Source organism: Rousettus aegyptiacus, unplaced genomic scaffold (genome assembly GCF_014176215.1).
Source record: "Rousettus aegyptiacus isolate mRouAeg1 unplaced genomic scaffold, mRouAeg1.p scaffold_m13_p_2, whole genome shotgun sequence".
Lineage (NCBI taxonomy): Eukaryota > Metazoa > Chordata > Mammalia > Chiroptera > Pteropodidae > Rousettus > Rousettus aegyptiacus.
The window spans coordinates 2,903,481-2,928,037 of NW_023416295.1; the positions used below are offsets into that span (position 1 = coordinate 2,903,481).

Sequence of the window (24,557 nt, forward strand, 5' to 3'; positions counted from 1 at the left end):
GTTGGCCGAGACGGACCCTGTCCTCAGACTGAGGGTCAGAGACGTGGACTAGACAGAGTCCTCACCCTCGAGAAACCGGAAGTCCAGTGGGGGAAGATGGCACGACGTGCATGGTCCGGCGCAAAGGAAGCTCGAAGGCGCTGCGTGGTGCGCGGAGGGCAGCGCTGCGGGGAGCGCTGTGGTCACGGGGCCTCCTGCGGGCGGGGGGAGGGTCCCCGAAACGGCACGGGAAAAGGCAGGGGCGGGGCTCACGGGACAGTGACGCTGGGTCCCGGGACGTCGACACTCAGGGTTCACACAGACGCCTCCCTAAGTTGCTACGTCGAAGGCAACGCCTTCCCGGCTCCGGGTCACCCCCTGGTCGGGGCTCGCGCCGCCCACTCGCCCAGCCCCTCCCGCTGGTCACGGAGGTCGTTCTAACCTCCGAGACAGGGCGCGACGCGAACGCACTAACGGCGGGAGCCGGTTACGGCGCGTCCATTTGGGGAGACAAAGGCGATCCGCAGCACGTGACCCGGAAGGGCGCGCGCCTTCAAAACTGAAGCCTGTTTTTTAAGCAAAAAGCTCTGCATTTCTAATTTTTCTGAAACGCAATGTTTTATAACCAGGAAAAGATACAAACTTACCACAAAAATTAGGGGAGGGAAATGGTAGCGAGCCCGCTGGCCGGCAGGGAGCAGGCGCGCCTACGGAAGCGGCCGCACGCACACGACCCGCCGCGCCACACCGCGTCCTGGCCACGTGACGCCGCCACGTCCGCGCGGCGCGCTCTGCGCAGGCGCAATTCCCGTCCGCGCGAGAATCTCAAAACCGAGAGGGAAAGCACGATGCACGTAATGTTAAGAGAAAAAAAAGGGATGCTGTTCTAAAGGACAAGTGATCTTCTTTCTAAAAGAGCCACTTGTGTGGCGGAGTCTGCCCGCTGACACTTGGGCCCCCAGCACCGCCAGGGCCCGCGGAGGGGCGGCGGCGGGCGGGAGAACTGGGTGCCGGCGGCCCCGGGAGCAGCGCGGCCCTCGGCGGCCGCAGACGGTACCACGGGGCGGCAGCCCTTCCAGGGAGCGTGGGGCGGCTGGACGCGCGGGCTAACACAGCTCACCGGGGGCCCTGCCACCGCCTGCCGATGGATGGCGGCCTGCCGCGCCCCCAGACGTCCATCTCCCTGTGCGCCCCCACCATAAAGGCACCCGGGCTCGAGACGGTGAGAGGAGCTTCTGGACACAGTCCTTCTCGGACATTCTGACGTCTAAGGACAGCAAGGGTCAGACAGCGGACGGCTGAGGCGCTGTCCTGGGTAATGGGGACGCTTGAGCGGCTGTTTTGGGGGACGGGGTGCTTACTTCGCCTTTTGCATTAATGCAAATCGTGGTGTGAAGTGAAGGTCAACACATCTGGTTCAAAGTGGACAATTAAGCTTAAAATTTCAAAATACATGAAGTGAGTCGGTTTTTTAATTACGTTACACAGAGAAAATATTTCTAAAGTAGCAATGCTTGTCTCGGTTACAATTTCACAGTCCAGCTAGGGAGTAGTTATTTTCAAACACTATGAAAAACAGAGTGTCCATCGAAAAAGATGACCGATAAGGTGGTTAACTTGACTAAATGCTGCAGAGAGCGACTCTCCCGAGAGCTGAATTCTTGAACTACAACCAGAATTTGGAAAGATCAGGTGTGGGAACTGTTATGATGTGTGTATCAATAACAGTAAGCCCCAAAACTGTGCTTTAAATGACATTATAATTGTTTTCCTGTAAATAAGTACCCATTTTAGGAGACTCTGAAATGTACACAGAAACGCTGCCCTGCAAATGCAGTAAGATTTTTAAATCCCACTGCAGAAGGAATATAGCAATTAAAACGGCATTTATAACTAAATATGTTTAAATGTTTCTTCATGTAAAAGAGTAAAATTTTAAGTCATTTAAAATAACCATCTGTTTCCCCATGATATAAAATTTTTAGTATCATTGCATAATTAATATTAATATCGCTTTCTGTTAATAATCTTATCTGTCAGATGATAAAGATGTACTGAAAGCTACATTCGTGGAAAGGAGCTTAAGAATGCAAAGCCAAGGTGATATACAAATGCTAATGGGAAAAACACACAAAGGGTTGCAGAATGATCCTGATCAACCCACACAGCTATATCCACCCATCCACCCATCCATCCATCCATCCATCCACCCACCCACTGACCCATCCATCCATCCATCCACCCACCCACCCACCTATTCATCTTCCTTCCTTCCTTCCTTCCTCCTTCCTTTCATCTTCCCTCCCTCCCTCCCTCCCTCCGTCCCTCTCTCCTTCCTTCCTATCTCTTTCTAACCATCTCACAATTACTTGCATTTTTAGAACCACTCCACTCCCACCCTCGCTTCCACTCCTTTCTTCCTTCCCGGTACCCCAAAATCTTAAGCCTTTTTGCAGGTATTTATGAATTCTATGACAGGAAGCAAGGGCGGGGTCAAAAAAGATCTGACCGAACTGGAGTCTAGTAACTGACAAAGTCCCCGAGGAGACGGCCCGAGTCACGTTTCCTGAGCCATCTGATTCCTAGGTCGAGGACCGAATCAAAACAGAAATGCAGAGCCAAAATTTTCCAGGCCCAAGCGCGCTATGCAACCACGAGGAAAAGTCCCACGTTGCTTAAAAATATACGACGTTACAATATCAGAAGTTTTAACGTTACCAAAACAAAAGGTCACTTCGAATTTTCTTTCCCGTTGGAGAAGCATCACATCCTTCTGACAAAGTTCTGCAGACTAATGTACCTATGATTAGATTCCGGGGTAGTAAGTGGCGCTTTCTATCTTTAAAAAATTCACCCTAAAATTGAAAGTTTACAACTAAAGCTGTAGGGACCAGACCAAACCAAACCAAAACCAAACAAAGAAGCAAAACCTTCCTGGAGAATCATGGGCAGCCTGGTGGTGGCAACCTCCCCCCCCCAACCCGCCTCAGCGTCCTGCCCCTGCGCCAGGTGGTAACCCACAGACGCAAGGGTCACCTGCACCGACACACCGTTCTAGAAAACGGACGGCACCGCACTGCCCGGGCTCAAGCGTGGAGCTTTTTGGGACCCCTTCTCTTACCTGCCCCACCTGGCTTTGACTCGCCTGCCTGCCTTGACGCCTCGCTCCAGCGACTTCCCGCTGCTGCGCGCCGGCAGAGCGAAGCGCCCCGCACAGCCTCGCCCCTCGTGGCCTCTGCACGCACACGCCCCTCTGCACAGGACGGCCGGCTGCCCTCCGGCCTGCCGGGGTCTCGCAGCACCGAAGGCCCCACTGACCCGTCTGTCTGCTCCGGGGACACTTCCAGCACAGCCGGGGCCCCCACTACACCTGACCCAGGGCTTACCATGGATTTGTTGACTGACTGACTGAATGGCTTTTCTAGTCTTCGCTGAAAAACTCAGTAATTTGCACGTTCGCGCAAGGCCTGATCAGAATGCCAGTGGGGGCGTCCCAGCCACCCCGTCCCCTCCTTTTGCGTCTCCTCACCTGACAAAATATATTTCAATTTGTTTGCTTATCGATTCTTTGTCTCCTCTCCTTTCCCCCTCCAGAGACCTGGAAATTCTATTTTGATCCCCGCTCTGTTACCAGGGCCAGGGCAGGGGGGTGACATGACAGGAAGGGGTCAATAAATCTGCGTGGGGCACAGAAAGTCAAATAGGAAATTAAGTAACTGCTGTGTGAGGGACCTAACCGCATCATCCCTACTCGGCTTAGCACTGGTTTTACTTATGACTCTAAAATGGGCTGAGATCACCTAAGGTAGGAAACTCGATTTCGAACTCTATTAACGGGTTTAAAAATGAACGTGTTTCCGAGGCGAATGCTGGGAATCAGGTACGCGCATGCGTGCGCTGCTGGGGGCGAGTCAGGAAACAGGTTCCGAGCACCACGCAAAGCCTTAAAAAAAAAAAAAATCTTAAAATTAAAAAAATTCATCGCGTAGAGCTGGAGGAAACCTTGGGGCTCATTTAGCAAGCCCACCATGCCACTGTCACCACGGGGCCCACCCTTTGGGGACGTTCCAGTGAACAGGAACAAAACAAGGTACTTCCAGACAAAACGACGTGGTAATGGGACCGGAGGGGGGCAGGGCGACCCCTTCTGACCGGGGAGCAGACAAACAGGCAGGTGCACTGCATGGGCCAGGTCTCGACAGAAGGGAGGAGAAAGGAAGTCTGGGGGCGAGGCGGACGGGGAAGCGGATGGGCCATCGGGGGCGAAGTGGGCAGGACGGGCTGGGCCATGAGTGATGTGGATGACTCGCCACATCCTAGCAGAGGGTGGGCGGGAGCTGGGGAGAGCGACCTGGAGGAGGGGGTGGGAGACCGGACATGGGTCAGGGGCCAGACCAGCTGGAGTCTTGTTGGCCAGAGATAAAACCACCACGTGCAGGGGGAAGCCACCAGAGTGCCTTGTGTGTGTGTGTGTGGCGGGGGGGGGGGCTGCTATCTGAGTCATCTTGGTTTTTTCTGAAGGATGAGTGTGGCGCACTTTGGGGGGGTGAGCATGAGGCGCAGGAGATGAGCCGCAGCTGCAGTGGAGCCAGGTGGACTCGGAGAGGGGGAGCGGGCAGCCCGGCAGGCACGGCGGGAAGGCAGGTGGGGAGAGCCGGCGGCATGGGGCGAGGGGAGGACGACTCAGGACCTGTGTTTGTGGCCTGAGCTACTGGGGGACGGGACAGTGCGAAGGCCGCTGAGAACACAGATTTTCAGAGTGGAATCTGGAGTCCTGCCTTGCACATGCTGGGCGCGAGGTGGTCAGCGGCCTCCCAGGTTCAACGGAGGACAGAGTGGTCAAGGCCGGCGTGTGAACTGGAGCAGCCCCCGTGTTTAGCAGGTGGCCAGGCGCACCCAGGGAGGGTGTGCCGTGAGAGCAGAAGGCCGGGCCCTGAGCAACGTCGATGACCTGGGTCTAGGGGCGGGGGCAGGTGACTGAGAACAGCAGCGAACCCCAGAGGACGTGTCATCAGAGAAGCCGACAGGAGAGAGAGTTCTGAGCAGGATGAAGTGGCCGTCACTGCTCAGAAGTCGATGCCAAAGGGAACCAAGGTGCCTGGGACGGACGGGGTGGACAGGCTGGCCACCTGGGTGACAGCAGAGTTCACTCAGAGGTGGGTGCAGCAGACAGCGGGATGGGTCAGAGAGAAAGTGGCCGCTGGGTGACCAGACGGCGAGGACAGCTGTCGGGGAAGCACGGGAGCGTGGGAGGCAGGACAGCTGAGGAAGGGAGGGCAGACAGCGGAAGTGGCCAGAGGAAGTCTGCGAATGGCCCCTTAGAAAGGTTACACTGTGCGGCATTACTTCATGCTACTTTGTGTCAAAGCTGCTCTTGCGGCGGGGACCCCTGCTCCTGGCTCAGCTCTCCGGATGCCTATGGATAAGGCTCGTTCTCCCTCACGGCCACTGTTGGCACACACGGTTACCCCCTCCCCGGGACAGTGGCCCTCAGCCCTGGCTGCATGGTGGAAGCCCCTGGGGACCTTCCCTTGTCCCTGCCCGAACGAAGCACATCGCCAGCCCTCGGCCCCAGGAACCTTCCAGAGCACAACGTGCAGCCGGCTTGAGACCCTGCCCAGGGCCCCCAGCCCCAGTTCCTCAGTCCCTCCCCACATGACGGGGGTGTCTGACCCTTCTCTAGCCCTCTGCATCCTGCTTATCCACCAAAATCCTCCTGGAAACGTGGCCCCACGGGAGAACCTTGCAGGTGTGGACTGGGCAGAACCGAGCCACGCGGCGGTCAGGGGCCTCCCGGCCTCTCAGGGCCCAGGGGGCGCTCCCGGCACAGGGGCGGGGTGGCTGCGCCAGCTCCGCCCGCCGAGGCGGGCACCCCGTTCTATCTTTGTCCACCTGGTTTGCTGAACCTGAAATCAGGGTTTTTCTCTCCAAACTTCGCTTTGTCAGCCTAACTCATTTTGTGGCCTCTAAATGTGGAGGGTGTCAAGGTCGTGCCTGTCAATGCAGGTCATCCACATGACCCCACACAGGCAGCGGGCCCCCGGGTCCCTGACGGGGGCCTGGCCGCCCTCACACAGCAGCCTCGGGGACAGCAAACGTGGTGGCTAACGCAACAGCACGGTGACCTTAAGACGGAGCCTGAGGCGGAGTCCAGCCCGCGACTGGCCCGCTGTGTCTCCGTTTCCGCGTCTGAAACGGCTCCTCGCCCCGCCGGGTCCTCGTGCCTGGAGCGGCGAGCGTTTGACGGGTATCATGTCATGTCCCAGCCAACAGCAGCAGGACTGCCACTGAGCTGGCCACGTCCCCGCCGTCTGCTTTGGGGGGTGGTCTGTGGAGCTGGTTAAAGTCCACTATGGACGAGGCACCGCCTTGGGCTGGCTGCAGCAACCGTCACCAGAGAGGACACGGGCTTCCTTTTCTTTGGGAAGGACACTGGGCTGGTGCTGGGGACCACAGGGCCCAAGTCTTCGCTGACCTCGGCATCGGCGCCGACAGTTTGGGCCAGATGGTTCTTCACAGTGGTGGGGCGGGGGGCTGCCCTAGAGATGTTTAGTAGCATCTCTGGCTTCCACACACTGGGTGCCAGGAGCACCCACCCGCCCCCAGTCGTGACAACCCGAAAAGTCTCCGGACATCGCCAAAGGTCCCCACTGGGGACAAAATCGCCCCTGGCTGAGACCCACTGGTCTAGACGAAGGCACTGACCTGACAGACAGACATGGTCCGGGCGCTACGGCAAGTGGCGACAGCCTTCTCAACGGTCTGCTTAAAAGGGTTTCTAGACTTTGCCGGGCCAAGTGAGCGTTGCTGGCCTGCAGCACGAAACCCACAGCTCCCGCTCTGATGCCCGGGCCGCGAGTCCCCTGGTCAACACCCGCTGCTAGAAACAGCAGATCGGAAGGAACTAAGGAGACGAAGTACAAAGCACAAAGTTCCGACCGGGAGGAAGGAAAACACAGCTCCCCCACCCCCCCGCGGCCAGTTACCCCAGGAAGCTCCTGCTTTCCCCCGGAGCCACGCAGAGAAGGGAGCCGGGGTCATCCCTTTAATTAGGTGACTCCCCGGAGAAGGGAGCGGACGGCGGCTCAGACAGAGTGCCCAGCTTTGAGAGATGAGAGCCCATGAGCCCCTTAACACAGCGCTGAGCTGAAGGTTGACGGCGAGCCCCAGGGAACGCGTCTGAACGCCAGCCAGGATTCGGGCGGAACCGGCGATAAAGGATGAGCTCAGGGTGAGTGAGAGGAGAGAAAATGCTGTGTTTCCTTAAAAAGCAAGCTTCCTGGCAGGGCAAACACGTTTTTTGATACAGCGTCTTAAGTATTCATTCTTCCTTAAACACACACACACAGGGAAAACCGTAAGCTCTGGAAGCGCGAGGACCTGGGTTCGAGTTCTGGCCGCTTGCTGGGGGAGTGGCGCTCAGCGGCGGCCCTCCCGCACCTGGGCGGGGCCTGACACAGGGCGGCTGACAAGGGCGGCGGCCTGTCGTCGCTCCCTCCCTCTCACTAACCCTCCCCCCAGCACAGACAAGCCTCCGGGTGACAGAGTGTCACACTGCCACCCCTTGCTGGTCGCACACCGAAATTGTCAGCATACTATCCGGGCAGAGGAAGACCTGGAGCCTGCGCTCTGTGACCCCAAAGGCGGGGGCCCGGCTGGCCGTCCTGGGGGGCGGGGAGGCCCAGCAGCCAGGAGCCGAGCGGACACCTGTGCTTCTAGCCCGTCACTGAAAGCGCCGTGCGAAAAAGGTTCGCGATGGGAAAACATGTTCGGAAGCTGGCAACGACGCCACGGCTTCGGATCCGCACCCCGCCGTCCACGCCGCGTAGATTCGGACGCGAGGCTGCGCGACCGGCCGGTCGGTCGGCGGTGCGCATGCGCGCGCGGCCCCGCAGCGGGGCGGCAGGACGGACGCGGATTCCCACCCGACGCGGACGGGGCTGGACGGCGGCCCGGTGAGGCGGGCTCACGTGGGACGCTCAGTGTCATCTGAAGCGATGTGATATTGACCGCGATGGCCAGCCGCTGCGGCGGGAGATTAACGGCCGGACTGCAGCAATCGGGGACGGGGTGGAGCCAGCAGTACAACCTGACAGTCAAGAGGCAGGCGGGGCGTGGCTGCCATGGCAACGGCAACGGCTGAGGCCCTCGGGCCAAGGCTGGCACTCCCAGGGGAACTCGCTGAGACCCTCAGGAACACGCGCAGACAGACGCGGGGGGTCCCTCAGCACAGGTGTGATGCCCCCCCAAAATTCATTTTGCCTTCGAGTGAGATATGACAACCCGGTGTGCTACAAATGACCCCCTGGGGTCCCCTGTTCCCCACAGAGATGCTAACGCCCCGCTATCCCTTCTGGGGAAAATTACCTATAGAGAAAATGATTAATAATAAAAAAGAAAATTCACAGACTCCCCGTAAGATTCAAGAAAACCCTCAATCAGTAGTTGTTGCAGAGATAATTGTTCTGGACCTATCAATAAAGCTGAGCTGCCCCTTCATTGACTGCAAACACCAATTTCTTTCAGCCAGGATTATGAGTTGGTGTTCACGGGCTCGCTACCACCATTACGGTGATAAACAGTTTAAACCACAACAGGCTCTGATGTGTAGATCAATTCTGGGCCCATAAAGAATCTACACAAGAGGTTCCAGGACAGGGATTTACAGCCGCCCGTTTTTATTCTCTCTTGCTGCAAAAATTACTTCTGTCAAACACTTAGGAGAGTGAGGAAAAATGTAAAAAAATTAATTTTTCATGTGCTACGGGAACGGCCTTTTTCAATGCAGAAGCCCAAGATGAATATGTTTCTGCATTTAAAAAAATTACGCCGAGCAGCATGAGGTGCTGCTTTGACGAGGGGCCCAGTCCCGCGTGCTGCGAGCCAGCCGGCAGACAGCAATCTGAAACCCTGAACTGAGCTGTCTGGATTTCCTCCGAGGGCAGATGGGAGTCTCATGTTAGCAACGCCAAATTATATTAGACATTTAATTTTAAACCCCAGGTACTTCGATGTAAAACCTTACCACAGTAATAGTCATAAAGTGGCGAGACACTCCGCTGCACAGAACGGATTCTTCCTTTCTTCCCCCCGTAATTTAACCAGAACCTCCTGTTTTGTAGTTTTGCACACTACAAAGTGATCTATCTAATTAGGAGTTGCTCGCAGCTGCTTAAGAGACAGCAGCCCCCAGGGAGCGTGTGCATCTAGAAGGGGAGACTTTGAAAAGTTCTCTGGACCAAAGTCTTAATTTAGTGTGGACGAGAGGGCAGAGAAAAATGGAATCCCGATGTTGTTATTATTACTGTGTTTTACAATAAGAGCGCGGGGCAATGGGAGGATGTATTCACTGACACACGGGCATTTGAATTCAAAAGCTGCTCAGCCTCTCCCATCCCTGCTGCTAGCACAGTGCAAGCTTTTCATGGCTCGGAACAGCCAAACCGGAGGCTTAGGGGAGAAAGATAAAAATGATTTAAAAAAAAAAAAAAAAGAGGGTGGGGTGTGTATCAACTGCAACTTAAAGAGGAAAAGCATGGCCGAACCCTCTCAGTCCTATTCGTCTCTTTTGTGACTATTTTCCAGGGGGACGCTGACGAAGAGAATGTCGATGCGCGGTCTTGAAGTCCGCGCCTGCATGTGTTTTCTCGAAGTCGCCTGTCAGAGCCCGTGCCCCGATGGTCATTAAAGCCGGCTCTGCATCTGGCCAGCTCATGAGCCGCTGAGGGCAGGGATGCTCCCGGGAGGTGGCCAGGTCACGACCCTCACCGCAGGCAGACAGGGCTTCCCAACCCCGAATCACAGGGATCTCGGTCATATGCGGCTCTGATCCAGCAAGTCGTGGTTGGGGACCTGGGATCCTGCATTTCTAGACAACTTCCAGGGGCTGTTGGACACCACTTGGTCCGTGGACCACACTGGGAAGCAAGGATTTTGAGGGGTGGCTCTCAAGCGTCAGCGGGCAGCATCATTCCACGGAGGGCTGGTTACCACACAGGCCCCTTTTTGGGATTCAGAGGATCTGGGACGGGGCCTGAGAATCTGCATTTCTAGCTGGTTCCCGGGAGATGCTGCTGCTGCTCTATGAGAAGCATATCTTGAGAAGAGCTGACATAGAACCAAGGCCTGGAATCTGGCCACCCGAGTCTGCGCCCCGACCCTTACTGGGATGTCACATGGGACAAGCGATACTGAATCCTTACGCACCTGAGCCTACTTGTCTGTCAAACGGAGCCAACGACGGCGTCCGCTCCCGGGGAATCCAATGACGCCATCCGCGGGAAGTCCTCGATAAACGTCAGCTCTCGCTACGATCGCCACGGTGGGCGCTTTTCCCCAGCGGGCTGCGTCTCACATCCCATCGCCCTGTGCTCGATACAGGCGTGAAGGAAGAACCCAGCAAACCCACAGGAACCGTGCTTACGCCCCGCGTTCTGCTGGATTTCTGCATCGGGCTAGTTAAAACGCCAGCGGCGAGTCTTCCAACACCACGCTGACGGATTCCGCAGCTCTGGCCTCTTGGCCCTCGGTCCCTCTCGGCTCTCGTCTTGCTGCACCCCGACCAACACCTCCGCCGTGCCGCGGCTCCTCGGCTCCCCCACGGTCCCTGCCTCGTCTCCCAGCCTCTGTCCAAGCTGCCTCGATGCTTACAACAACTTCCTCCTCCTGCGGCTTTGCACACAAACAAGCCCACCCGGTCCTTTAAGCGTTGCTTGAGTGTGGTTCTCTCTGGGAAGTCTGCCTTGATTCGCTCTACCGGTCCTTAAGCCACCCGCGCGATTTCGGCCGGGCTTTCTCTTACGTTCTCCATCCACGCCCCACAGGGGGCTGGTTCCGGGGCGCAGACCTGGGCTTCTCATCTCCTGCATTCAGGGTTCAAAGCTTCGTGACGTCAGGCGGCCTAACTGTTCTTTACAAACACACTGTATGAAGGAAGAATGGACAGCCTAGCGCAGTACTACACGAGGAATCCCGGCACTTTCAAAAGTGGCATTTGCACAGGTGAGCTCAGGCTCCCACAGGTCCCTGATACGTACAGGGGTGCGGACCTAAGCAAACGACTTCTGTGGGAAGACATGTCCGACCAAACCGAGGATCTGGGGGTGCGGCGATGCCCCCCGCAGACACGCATAAGCGGACGCAAAGAGCGGGAAGCAGCGGCAAAGCCAGCTCGCGAGTCTCCGCTAGAGATGATCGCGCAGAGGGAAGCGTGTACAGCGGATTTTAGATCAACACGCTGATTCCAATGCCCTTTCTATAAAAGCATTCTGAGTGCAGTGGGGGCAAAGACTGGGGTGATGGTCTCATCCGGGAATTTGTTCTTCTAACCCCACCCTCTCCCCAACTGCAACTCCCACAGCGCGTCGGGAACAGACCCTGAAACTGCTCGCAGCGGGATGCGCTGGCGACTCAGCACGTCGCCCTCAGAAGGGGGAGCTTCGGGGGCCCGCGGCCTGACCGGGCGGGGCCGAGGCGGCGCGTGCACCGGGCCCGGAGGGGCCAGTGTGGGGCCTCACACGGGGGAGCACACCTTCGCACAGAGGCGGTGACAGAACACGCCGCTCGGCCAGGAACACTAATCCTCGCTGAAAACCCGTGCGCTTCGAGGTATCTGCCGATGTGCAGGCTAAACGTGGGAACTGCCACCCCACAGAAAGGGCCTGTGACGACGCCGGCAGCTGTTCAGTACGGAGACCGAGCTGGGGGTTGTGACACACACACCGGTGACGACGCGAGGGAGGGACACGCCCTTTCGCCAGACGAGAACACAGGCTTGCGGAAGGGCGGCGGCCTCCGGGGCGACAGGCGGGGGCCTCTGACGGGAGCGCGGACGAGCCGGGCGAAGGCTGCGGACGCACAGGCGGCCCGGGGCCGGGCGCGCACGGCGGAGCTCTCGAGGAGCCCTCGTGGTGTGCGATGGAAGGCGACAGCCCCGAGGAGTCCCCGGGGGGGGGGGCGCGGGCAGACCCTGGCGATCCCCCGTGGTGCCGCGGGAACGCCAAGGCGTCCTCCACTCATTCGCTCCGGCCTCCAGCGTGTCCAGGCCACGCTGCTCCGAGCTTCCTGGCAGCGGCCTCCGTGGCCTCCGCGGCCTCCACGTCTCCTGCTCCCCGGGTGTGGGGACGGCTTCCTCTCGGGCCCCCGCGCGGAGGCGTCTGCCGGAGGAGCGTGGAGGAACCGCAAACACGGGCGATGTTTACCCAGAGCGAACGTCCTACGGCAGCAGCTGGTGGGTCTACGGGGAAGGTCTGACGCCGAATCTTTTAATTAGAACAAATTATGCTAAAATTGCTCTAAAACCCCGTCTGATAGATGACATACAACAGTGGGAATTCCTTTAAACACCGGTGCACAGGCCATCGACAGAGTGCCCCAGGCAAAGCATTCGCGGTGAGCCCGGCCGGCCCAACGCTGCATAATTCATGTTTCTCACATACGTCACGTGGTCTGCAGTGGGCACATGTGTGTCCCAAGGAGCTGCCTCCAGGTATTGAAAAAAGGGGGTGGGTGCGACCACCCAACATTTGGAGGATGTACCAGGGATCTTAAAAAAAAAGATAAGGGGACGAATTACGGGTTTTCCTTTGATGAACACACCCGCGAGCGCTGTAAAAGGGGCATGAATGGTGGGAGCGGAGCCGTGCCGTGGAAGACATGTGATCAGATCTGCTGCCGCCCCGTCACGTGACCCTGAGTCAACCACCTGTCCCGTCCGTGGCCCCACGTTTCACATCTGTCAGGTGGGGGTGAACACCGACCCCTCCCCGTGCCAAACAGGAACAAACGAGCTGACGTGCGCGACGGAGCCCACCGAGGACAAAACACCCCGCAGACCGGTGGGGGGACGTGGGCCGCTGACGTGGCCGCCCCACGGGGCCACGCGCAGAGCGCCGCGCGGAGAGCTCGGGGCGTCACGCGCGCCCCCCCCGCCTGCAGCCGAGGACGCGGAGGTGGCCGTGGGTCCGTGGGGCGGCGCCCTCGCTTACCGCTGCTGACGGCCGAGTTTGCAATGACCGCAGCCTCGGTCCACTGGTCGGCACTGGAGACTGAGCAGGAGCGCTGCTGCATGCCGTCCGCTCGGCCGTGGAGGGAGCCCAGGCTGACGCCGCTCGCCATCTGAGGCCCAGACACGCTAGTGACATTTCCTAGGAACAAACAAGTCGGGTGAACACCAGCGCGATGCGGACCCCGGGAGCCAGCGCGCCCTAGTCTAAGGGCCTCGGCGCGCGCACACCGCGGCCCGCAGCGCCGCGGGAGCCGCCGTCCTGCCTGCGCGGCAGAGGGGCGCGGGGCGGCATTCTGGAGGAACGGAGGGACCTCCGGCGTCAGAGGTCCGTGCGCGGAACCACCCCGAGGACACGCAGCATGGCCGCCACCTCTCGACGCGGCGGCGGCGGAGGCCAGACCCGCTGCGGGCACCGGCGCCACGCGGGCCGGGCCGGCCGGGCGGCTGCACGGAAGCCGCGTCGACACGGCACCCCTGCGAGTCCCCTGCTCGGCGCCCTCCGTGGTGAAAGCAGACTTTGCCATCAACACCGATCCCAGCGGTGCCGGGGGAAACGCCGGCTCTGAACCCAGGTACGCTCGCCCTCGCCCCTGAGAAGGCCGCGCAGAGGAAACGCCAGCTGAGCGGGTCCGCGGCGCACGGCCGGTGAAGAAAACTGATTCCGCTGCAGAGTTAGCGACCTGAACCGGGTGCTCAGCATCAGCATGAATTGCTATCCGGTCACGCCAACTTTAGACTCAAAAACATAACGAAGTGCCTCTCTCTAAAGCTTGGCCGGACAGCCGTGGCTCCTAGTGAATTGGTTAGAAACACACGCAAAGCTCCAAATGTATTAGGTTTCTCTTTTTTCAACTTTCCTCCTACTGTTCTAGTTTAGAACCAATTAAGTTCTAAATTGTTCTGGAACGACGTCCTTCTGAACCACCGGGTGTGGGCCTGGGCCTTCTCTTCCACCTGGGCCTGATTCCACATGCCCACCACTCAGATCCAAATTCGGGCCCAGGCTTGCGCCCCACAACACCTCCTGGGGGTCCCAGGCGCCTCCCCAACTTCATCGCATGAACTCGTAGCAGACCAGGCGCAGGATGCTGCTAACATTTTCACGGAGGACGACAGGGAAAGGAAAGACAGAAGGAGAGCCGGGGAAGACGGCGAGAAGGTGCGAGCTGTGGCCACGGCTGAGCCGGGCCGCCCGGCCACGCTGCCCCCGGCGACTCCGGGCCTCGCAGGGGCATCGAGGCGGCGCGTCTCCGCGTCCAGCCGATGTCACCGAGGGTGGGATCTGCCCGCATGACCCGTGTCACACCAGCTTCCAGCACCCGGGCTGGACGCCTCGAAAAAGAAAACCGAATTCGCCTCTTGTCTCTGGGTCGACAACGCCAACACGATGCTCAGGCCCGCAGTGCCACCTCCCCTGTCCCCCCTCTCTGGGGCGCGGCTCCCCAAAGATGACCGGCCTAACCACCCCGATGACCGGCTTTTAAAAGGTGGAGGGGGCTGTCTTGGCGCGACTGTCCCCGACGGCTCGGAGCACAACTCCAGACGCCAGTGTCCACACGCCCACGGGTGGCCCGGGCCGCCTGGCCCTCGGACAAGCAACACGTGGGGGCCAGCTGGCAACACCCCGCAAAGGGCAGGCTAGACTTAGGCAGACGAGTTCTCCATCTCCAGGCCAAACATCCACGGCAGAAAAAGACAGACTCCTGACGTGCACACTAAAGAAAACTGCCTCTGCGCTGGCCACGGTGCTGACCACGGGGGTGAGGCTGGTCGCTGGCCACGGTGCTGACCACGGGGTTGTGGCTGGTCGCTGGCCACGGTGCTGACCACGAGGGCGTGGCTGGTCGCTGGCCACGGTGTTGACCACGGGGTTGTGGCTGGTCGCTGGCCACGGTGCTGACCACAGGCCGTGGCTAGTCACCAGTTTTTGACCTTCTAGGCGCAAGTCCAGTACCCTGCCGGTGGAGCGGCTCTGGCATCTGATCCTGAGTGGTCCCCACGGAAGTGAAGTGGCGTCTCTGGGGTGAAGAAACGCCGGTCGAGACCGTGCGCTCCTGGCGTCTGACTACAGAATCCGTCCGCGACCCATAGCAGCCGTGGAATCCTTCAGACAGCTCAGAGCCCTCTGGCCCGTGAGGGGCTTCGCACCCCAACCACGCTCAACTCCCAAGTGCTGGACCAGACGCAAACGCGACTGGACTCTGGCCAGGTGTGCGTGTGGATGTGGGCAGAGTCACGGAAGCGTAACGTTAAAACTGGTCCACACGCGTGTGCCAGGGGTCTGCGCCGAGTTCTTAGATATGTTACTGCTAAGTGGATAATGGCTTCTTTTTAAAAAACAGAATCTTGAGACAGTTCATCTAAACATCTGTGATTTTGGTGTCACTTGAAAAATGAGACTATCTGGCTGCCCCGGGCCTGTATTTGTGACTATAGATGCTCCTTGACTTCCGATGTGGCTATGTCCCCACAATTCATCATAAATGGAAAATGTTACCGGTCAAAAATGCCTTTAGTACATCTAACCGACTGAATGTCACAGCTTCCTCTCGCCCACCTTGACCACTTGCATTAGCCGATAGCTGGGCAAAAGCATCTCGCTCCAGGTGCCCAGCCTCAAGAGAGAGCATCATACCACAGGTCACTAGCTCGGGAAAAGCTCACAGTTCAAAGTGCACGGCATAGTTGACCCTTGAAAACGCGAGCACTGGGGTAGCTGACCCTCACACAGTCGAAAATCTGTGGACAACTTTTGACTCCCCTCAATCGTAACTACTAATGGCCCACTGTCAACTGGAAGCCTTATTGATAACACACACAGTCAATTAACACGTATTTTGTACATTATATGTATCATATATGCATTCTTACAATATAGAAGGCTAAAGAAACATTGTTAAGAAAATGATAAGGAAGAGAAAACCTATTTACTGCATTTATTAAAAAAAAACCTGTAAGAGTTTGCCCACACAGGTCAAACGGGGTCGTCTGACCCCTGAAACGACAGTTGCTACCAAACGTGGACCGCTACTGGACATTCTTAACGTCGAAACGCCGTAAGGGAATCCATCGTGGGTCAGAGGCTGCCTGTCCAGCTCTGGATCTGTCTCCAGGGTTGCAGTGTGCACAGCGAGGGCCGGAGCCCCCACACGCCAGCTACCTGCCCCCCGGGTCCCGACCTTTGGTTACCATTAAGTTACAGAATCTCCAAAAGCACGAATAGAAGAATTCTCATTTCAGAAGTAAGATGTTTCTGATTTTTTCCCTCAGGTCAGAGTACATCTTTCTTACAAATGCACTCATTTTATTTTAATTTGTTAAAACTTTCCTGAAAATCAAATGATAAAAGAAACGCGTCTGCCTTAAATACACAGTTTGGAGACTCATAAACAGGTACCTGCCTTCAAATGCAAAAGCACAGACCCGTGCTTTAACTTTGGGGCAAACCAGTGGTCCACGGACTGGGCCACGACACCGTGAAGCGGCCTGCTGGCTTTGTGGGGTCCATGCAGCACGTCGCCCCACAGTGGGCCGTCCTGGACCAGTGGTCACACTTTGAGTCGTTTCTATCCATCTGAGTAAATCCATCAGTCACAGAAACCAGCTACCCTCGAATGTTTCATGAATATTTTTTACAGCTACGCAGATCTAAAGTCTAGTCACAGTATTTTGTGTCACGATTTCCGACACTTGTTTTTACACACCCCATCCCCAACTAAGGCTAATGTGTGACTTCATTTCTGTTCCCGAATGCAGGTCACTAATTCGCCGTCAAGGAACACCGCCCCTGATCCCAGTTTTCCGTGTGGACTCGTGTAGTGACAACCGCCCTCTATGTGACCACATGGGGAGTTTTCACTCCGGGCACATAAGGGGGACGCTGAACTGAGAACCGCTTTATTCTCTCTCAGGGTCCTCTAGGGCAGCGGTCCCCAGCCTTCATGGCTCCAGGGACCAGTGTTCCTATGAGAATCTGATGCCTGATGACCTGAGGTGGAGCTGAGGCGGTGATGCTGGCGTCGGGGAGCGGCTGCAGACACAGATGGACCTTTGCTCGCTCACTAGCCCGCCGCCCACTCCTGCTGTGTGGCCCAGTTCCTAACGGGCCACAAACTGGTACTGGCCCGGGGTTTGGGGACCCCTATTCTAGGGCTTCATCTTTCCGAGGATTCTAGTTCGTCAACACGTTCTTACGTAAAGCTGAGGATCTGGAGTTCGCATTTGTGAGAGAAGCCCAGGACTCATCTGATTTCCTAAGCATTAGGGGTCATAAGATTGACTACATGGTGGCTAGACGCTGTTCTAAATGCCCCCCAGGGCCTCACGCACGCTGAGCAGCCGCCCGGCTGGGCCTCCTCTCCCAGGGGTCACGTGGAAGGCTGAGATCCGAAACTCAAATGGCCACCAACAGTCAATAAAGAAACCAAGCTCGGGGCTTTGTTATTGATGAGTTAAATGAAATCCTCACACCTGTACCAGACTCGTTAAAGTGTGTGTAACAGGGCCCGGAGCTCTCGCTACCCAGCCATTAGAAGCACGAGCATAAGCCGGCCACAGGGCTGGAGTCCCAGACCAGACCCCCAGTGGGGCGGCCAGGTGTCTGCGTGCCCTGGACGACGGAGCTTTGTGCAGACGCCCGTGGTCAGAGGGACGCCCTGTGGTGTCCAGGAGAGAGACCCTCCCCAAACACCTCCACCTGAACCCCTGTGCTACGGAACTTCACTGGCGTGGCTGAGGAACAAGATGCGAGGCCGCGGTCTGCTGCGGGGGGCGGGGGGGACAGCCAGCGGACAACTGGAAATCACTTTTCTTTTTTTTGCTAGAATGTGTCTTTCCCGTGAGGGAAGAGACTCTGAAGCCAGGCTGGAGCGCCCTCTCTCCTGGGGCAGAGGAGGCAGGTGTAACGACTAGTTCCCGGTCACCGGCTCAAGCCAGGGTCGGCAGACGGGGCCTCCAGAGGAAGCCGAGGGCGCCAGGGGCTGGCCTCCCGAGGGTGGGGGTTCCTCTCCGCTCCCCCGTCCCCTTCGTCCTCCTCGTCCCACCTTTCGCTCCCCCTGCCCTTCCGGGGCGCGTCCGTTCCGTCACGACTTCCGACGGGCTTTTCAGGGACAGACGTGGGTGACAGATGCGAGGTCTCGTCTGGGACAGTCACGGCGCCTCCCAGGGCAAAGGCGGGGCAGGCGAGTCCCGGGTTCGCTTCCTGACCTCGGGGCTCCTCTCCTGTGACACGACTGTGCGCGCGGTGCCGCCGGCCCGCAGCGGAACCGTGCGTGACAGTGTTGACGCTCTGGCCACGGCCACTGCTGCGGGCAACACGCCGCCACGGGGCCCGGCCCGGGGTCTCGGCGTGGGGGCGCGCGGCGGGCTCGCGAGCCTCGCAAGGAGGGTGCATCCGACCGTGCACAGCGCCCGGCCCCCCCCCGATGCTGACCCCCCGTCTGATGCGGACCCCCCCCCCGATGCTGACCCCCCCTCTGATGCGGACCCCCCCTAATACTGACCCCCCCCTCTGATGCCGACCCCCCCGACGCTGCCCCCCCTCTGACGCTGCCTCCCTTCTGACGCTGCCCCCCCGACGCTGATCCCCCCTCCGACGCTGACCCCCCCCTCCGACGCCGACACCCCCCCCTCCGACGCCGAGACTCCCCCCTCCGACGCTGACCCCCCCCTGACGCTGTCCCCCCCTCCGACGCTGACCCCCCCTCCGACGCTGACCCCCCTCCGACGCTGACCCCCCCTCCGATGCTGACGCCCCCCTCCGATGCTGACCCCCCCCTCCGATGCTGACCCCCCCTCCGATGCTGCCCCCCCCTCCGATGCTGACCCCCCCCTCCGATGCTGACCCCCCCTCCGATGCTGACCCCCCCTCCGACGCTGACCCCCCCTCCGATGCTGACCCCTCCTTCTGATGCTGACCCCCCCCCTCCGATGCTGACCCCCCGCCCCCCACTTCCCTGTCGCCCTGCGCTGGGCCTCTGCCAGGCGGGCACGAGGAAGGGGATAGAGGCCCTGCCCTCCGGTAGGAAGTGTCAGGCACGTCCGCGTGTGGCCACCATGCAAGGCAGGGGCACGAGAGCCACGGGAGGCGTGACGAGCAGGCAGAGCACGGCGGCTCGCGTGGGCTTCACGGACGCTGCGGACGTGCTCAGACTTTGCAACTGACCCGCCTCTGTGAAGACGGGTACGGAAGAGGGGCCACTGCGGTGCCCCCGGCGGCCCGCGCGGCTCTCCCGACGCCCCCGCCTGGCTCTCCCGACGCCCCCGGCCGGCCCGCGCGGCCTTCGCCGACAGCCCAATACGCTTTCTCCCTCCAGCCTTCCCCCCCCACGCCCTCCACACCCAAACGCGGCACAGACACGTGCACCAGGAAGCGTGCGAGGGTGCTCACGGCGGCATCTCAGAGCGGTCCCCACCTGCACGTGGCCGAGACGTCCCCCCGCCGTGGGTGCCGCACAGCACGGCCACACGAGGGCGCAGCCCGCCGCGGCCGGGACAGCTGGCCGGGTCCCTCCCCGCGGTCGGCCAGCCACGCCGTCCTGTGCCGGGGAAACGCGAGGGCGGCCGCCCGCCGTGCAGGCGGTGACGGAACGGGGTCCGCAGGGGCGTCCCGGGCGGCTGGCTCCCTGCCAGCTGGTTCTCGATCGCCTGTGGTGGGTCACCTGTGCACACGGCTGTAACTCAGGATTCTGTCCGTCCTCTGCGGACATTGTGTCAGTAAAATTTACCCCCCCCCACCCCACCCCGCCAGAAAAAAAAAAAAAAAGCTAAAAAAGGTCAACTGAATGCGTTGCGAACGCAGAGTCCAGGGCAGGGGGGATGGGAGAGAGTCGGGTCGGGCAGGACACGTTTCACCGGCGTTTAGTCCAAGGAGGGGTCCAGCCCCGCGGGGCGCTGTGTCCACAGGGCGCGGGGCGCAGTGGCACCCTGCGGTGTCGTCTTTTCTCCAAATACCGTCTGCATCACCATGGACCACATACTCGACTTCTGGGCCCATTCCGAACTCCGCCAGAGAATTTCCTCGCACACGCCGTCTGTGGGTCAGGTGGCCGTGGGCCGGGCTGGCGGGGCGAGGCCCAGCGCCAGCTCCTCGCGGAGGCCGCGTGTGTGCGCACGGGGCTGCCCCGACCGGCGCACGCCTTCCCGTGTCAAAAGCACCAGCTTCAGCCCAAAGAATAATTTCAGCTTTACTAACAGCCCTGAAGTGTAAGAGTTGATTTGAAAAGGGACTTACCTCCACCATATGCTATTTTTTTCTTGAAACAATTTGCATTTCAAAGTGAACGCGGCGTTTATATCTGAATGAGCATCAGTATGTTGCCCGGGCTGATCTCCAACGAGCATGAAAAAGATGCTGGTTTTCTATTGAGCGGGGATTGTTTTCATCCACCGAGTGACATCAAAGACAGAACCCCGCTTTTAAGCTAAGGCTTATTACATTAAAAATAGCCTGTTCCGATTTTTAAAAATATACTCTGAAACGGGCTGTTCAGAGCATTCAAATAAAGACTGATCAACAATCATTTCTTTTAAAATACAGAATTGTGCTCACTGCACTTTCTGAGTTAGGCCCACCTTCAAAATCAAGGCTTGACCTTCCCGAAGAGTTTAATTAGAAAAACAATACTTGGCATTTGACGTATTGGTTAAATAACCTGAAAAAGACATGACTCTCGACTCTCGGTGACAAGTGAGGCTGAGGTTTCACGTGCTTTGAGGGTGTGGGGGAGAAGAACCCGGGAGTGCAGAGCGAGCCTCTGTCCCCACCGCGGAGCCCTGGACCGGAGAAGGACTCAGGACGGCGGGGGCCTGGCTGGGGGGAGCGCCCCCCGCCCCCGCCCCGGAGGCCTCACCCCAGGACCAGGCAGAGCCGCCTGCTCCTGTCGGCCCCTTCCCTGCCCCCCGCAGCTTCCAGTGTCATACGCTCAGCAGTGGTCGCCGTGGGGCGGCCGGGCTCGCCGGGGTCAGCCGGGACGACGGAGGGCCCCCCAGTGGCCGCCATCACCTCGAACCGGGCCTCGCCCTCTGTGCCGTCCTCTCGCAACAGCCCCGGAAAGAACACCATTCGCAGCGCCAGCAAAAAAGCGAGACACGGATGGCTGCAGTGCCCGGGCGTGGGGCCCGTCCAGCCCGTCGGCTGCCTCGAGAGCGGCCCCCCTCGCGGGAGCCGGGTTTCGGCGACGGGCCTCTGCCAAGGACACGTTCGGCATCTTCTCTTAGAAATGTAGGTGCCCAGGGCTCTGCTTTACGTGATACTGGCTTGTGAAAGAGCACTCGCGCTATTCAACACATCCACTGAGGAGAGAGACATCTGTGTTTCTTAGGCTACTGTGCATTTTTTTTTTTTTTTTTTTTTTTTGGTTATATGTGTTTTCCACAGCATCTTCACCGGAGGGAAAAAGAATGCACAGAGCCCAGACTCGGCTGTAACGGTGAATGTCATTACTACTAAATACAGCACCGGGGCCATGTTCAGAATTAAAATCCTGGAGCCGGACAGTTCGGTGTTACTTTCAAAATCTGGGAAAAGTTCCATTCATTCTGTTCTAATTCTGATGTCATAATAGGAGTTACTTTTGCCAAATTTCTTAAGGATTATCTTGCAAAACTATACAGATGTAAAAATGTTAAAAATCTATAAAAATCCCATCCGATAGAATGTCTCCAAATTAAACAGAGCATAAATTTTTCTTAGTTACGACCATAAAGATGTAATTTTGGGCTATACTTCTTTAATATGACTTCCTTTCATTTTCCATGTTCTTCCATAATCTTCATAAAATTATGATATATATATTTGCACATATAACGTCTTAATGATTTAACGTAGATAATTTATATCACCATTTTTCTACTTCTGAATAATTTGGGTTGTTTCCAGTTTCTCATTATTATAAACGACACTGCAAAGGACATCCTCTACTTTTAGGTTTTTTCTTAGCATACGATCCCAGAAGAGTTATGACTGAGTCGAACGGCATTAACATCTTTCTAACTCGTGATGTATGCTTCCAATTAATTTTCTTAATGACCAGCCAGCTCAAAGAAGATGGGACCCAGGCATGTGAAGTGTTTACTTCAGTCCCTAACTTGTAAAGTGGGTATAATGGTAAGAGAATGAAGTGGTGATAATGATGATAAGGGACATGCCTGTGTGGCCAACGTAACGCTCCGACTGCACGAGGTGCCGCCGCGCGCCGCGGAGCCTCTGTGGGTGCTGCTGCTGCGAGCGCCACCGAGGGCGGGTCTTCCTTTTCTCTAGTTTATTTTTCGGTGGAGGCTTAAGACGGTCACACTGCGAACTCTGCGTGGCGTTCTCGCGTGGCGTTCTCGCGTGCACAATGCTCGTGTCGTCCGCCTCCTGTCCGTGTTTCAGTGCCGTGGCCGTCACTGCTTCGCACGAGCCCAACGCCCGATCACGCGACGGTGTTTTCGAGCGCCGGCCACGTGGCCCGGGCACGGGGACAGCTCCGTGACACTCCCAACACGCTCGGTCTTGCGAAACTCCGAGGGAGTGATGACCGGCTAGGCCAAAGCTTCGGAGGCCTGGCTGACGAAAGGACAGAGGGGAAGAAAGGAAATCACGCGGCCTGAGACACGACGCCAGCCGGCCAGGGACGAGGGGCAGACCCGGACGTGGGCGCGCCGGGCCGGAGGACCGGAGACCCCGCTCACACCGCATCGCCAGCCACCGCCCCGCGCCGGAGCGGGAGGCAGTCTGCGTCAGGGACAGGCCGAGATGCGAACACGCCACACGTTAGGAGGACGTTAGGAGGCAAGTTCTCATTTACGTGGCTGTACTTGGAAATAAGTGTGCATGTTTGTTCCAAGGACAGAGTCGGCTTTTCCGGCTGTACACGGCATGCGTCAGCGCAGGGGGTGCCTGCTGACCTTGCCTGTGCCCACCTGCCTAGGGGACGCCTGCCCCCACAGACTGCGGTGACCGCGAGGCCCACTCAACGCTTCCGCAATGCCGACGGGACGCGCACCTGGCTCAAACCCGTTTCTTGTTCCGGCTCCACGAACGAATTTACAAGCAACGTAGTCATAGTAAGATATGGCAACACTATACAAAAGGAGGCTAAAACTAAGGATTTTATGTCGTAAAACATAATTACAGCATTCGAGCGATAACGTTTCATAAAGCGAAGTCCAGGACGCCCGTATCTTGCACTCTAGGTTCTTCCTTGGTAGCACGGTGCTCCCCCACCTGCCTCCCCCGAGTGACTTAATTCAATTGTTCGGTTTCTTGTTTTCCCACACGTGATAGTTCTACCTTTAAAACATCCTTTCTCCTTGATGTGACAAATGCAATAGGTGTATTTTGTACCAAATGTGTTTTGATTTGATGGCACTGACTTTTCTGATCCTGAAACTTTCGGGGAGGGGCTGAGGTGGTTCACCCCAACTTCTCTCTGTCCCAGTCCTCGTAAAATCATCTCTTAGAAGGGAACAGGAGAACCATGCAGGGAGCGAGAGCCCCGAGGAGCAGCCAGGTCCGGAACGCCGATGGGACGAAGTGGCGACTTGTGTGTGGGTCGGGACGTTTTGGGTTTTAGCTCTCGCCAGAAGCGTTCCGGAGAGACGGACGTTCTCGGCATCCATGGTGACGCCGCGACACCGGGCCGGCAGGTGTGGGGACGGCAAAGTGCCACGGCTGCTTCGGGAACTTCCCCTCTGCCAGCGTGGGGAAGGGGACGAGGCGAGCAGGCCAGGCACGGCCCTGACTCCGGCACAGAAGGTCCCGCCTGAGACTCCGGCTGAGGCCCGGCCAGCGGCCTCCCCGAAGGCCGCGGGGACCTTCTGCGGAGATCACCCCACCTAGGCTCTCCCCGTGCTAACCATTCTGCTGGTCTGGCTGGTCTTGCGAGCATCACGTCGACAGGCGAAACATTATTTCTTCACCCCACACACACACGTTTGAGAGGAAAAACACATTTCTAAAGCAATTTTCATTTACTGGTAGGGATCTCTATTCCCACAGAGGTGGACGGCTCAGTATTTCTAACTTCTCTCTTACGTTTTTTAACGGAAAGCATCGAGGACCAAGCTGCTTTGGTCAGCTCCTACAGAAAAGAACACTCCACTCAGAGTTCAAACAACTGAAGGAGGTTTCCTTAAACTGGCAAGGACAACTCTGATTTACGCGAGGACCGCGTCCCAGCGATCCCAGCCACGGCAAGCTGCGACGGAGGCGCGATGATCGGGAAGGCAGCGAGCCACGTCCCCCCCCCCCCCGACATCTGTCACTTGCGCGTCACACGGGCGACACTCGGTAATAGTCACTTAATGAAAAAAATATCTGCTAGGTCACAGAACCCGGAAAGGATGCCAAAGGGAGAGGGGACGGACGGCCTGTGCCTGGGAGAGCGCACAGCGCGACGACGGGGAGGCCGCGAGCACGAACCCGCCGCGAGCCGAGGGGCGGCAGGGGGCACGCGCGGAGCTGACGGCCGAGGGGCGGCAGGGGGTACCCGCGGAGCTGACGGCCGAGGGGCGGCAGGGGGTACCCGCGGAGCTGACGGCCGAGGGGCGGCAGGGGGCACCCGCGGAGCTGACGGCCGAGGGGCGGCAG

The 24,557-nt window shown here is 58.3% G+C and overlaps 1 protein-coding gene across 11 annotated transcripts in view; it reads right to left on the reverse strand.

Moving 5' to 3' along the window:
- Positions 1-24,557, reverse strand: part of AGAP1 (ArfGAP with GTPase domain, ankyrin repeat and PH domain 1) — a 415,084-nt gene that overhangs the window by 111,411 nt on the left and 279,116 nt on the right. For 6 of the 11 annotated variants that reach the window (XM_016158954.2, XM_036236700.1, XM_036236701.1 and 3 more), the window contains one exon: positions 12,966-13,124. The exons of the other annotated variants lie outside the window; for them this stretch is intronic. In XM_016158954.2, the coding sequence (XP_016014440.2) occupies positions 12,966-13,124 (159 nt within the window). The remainder of the gene's footprint in view (positions 1-12,965; positions 13,125-24,557) is intronic. 11 annotated transcript variants of the gene reach the window in all.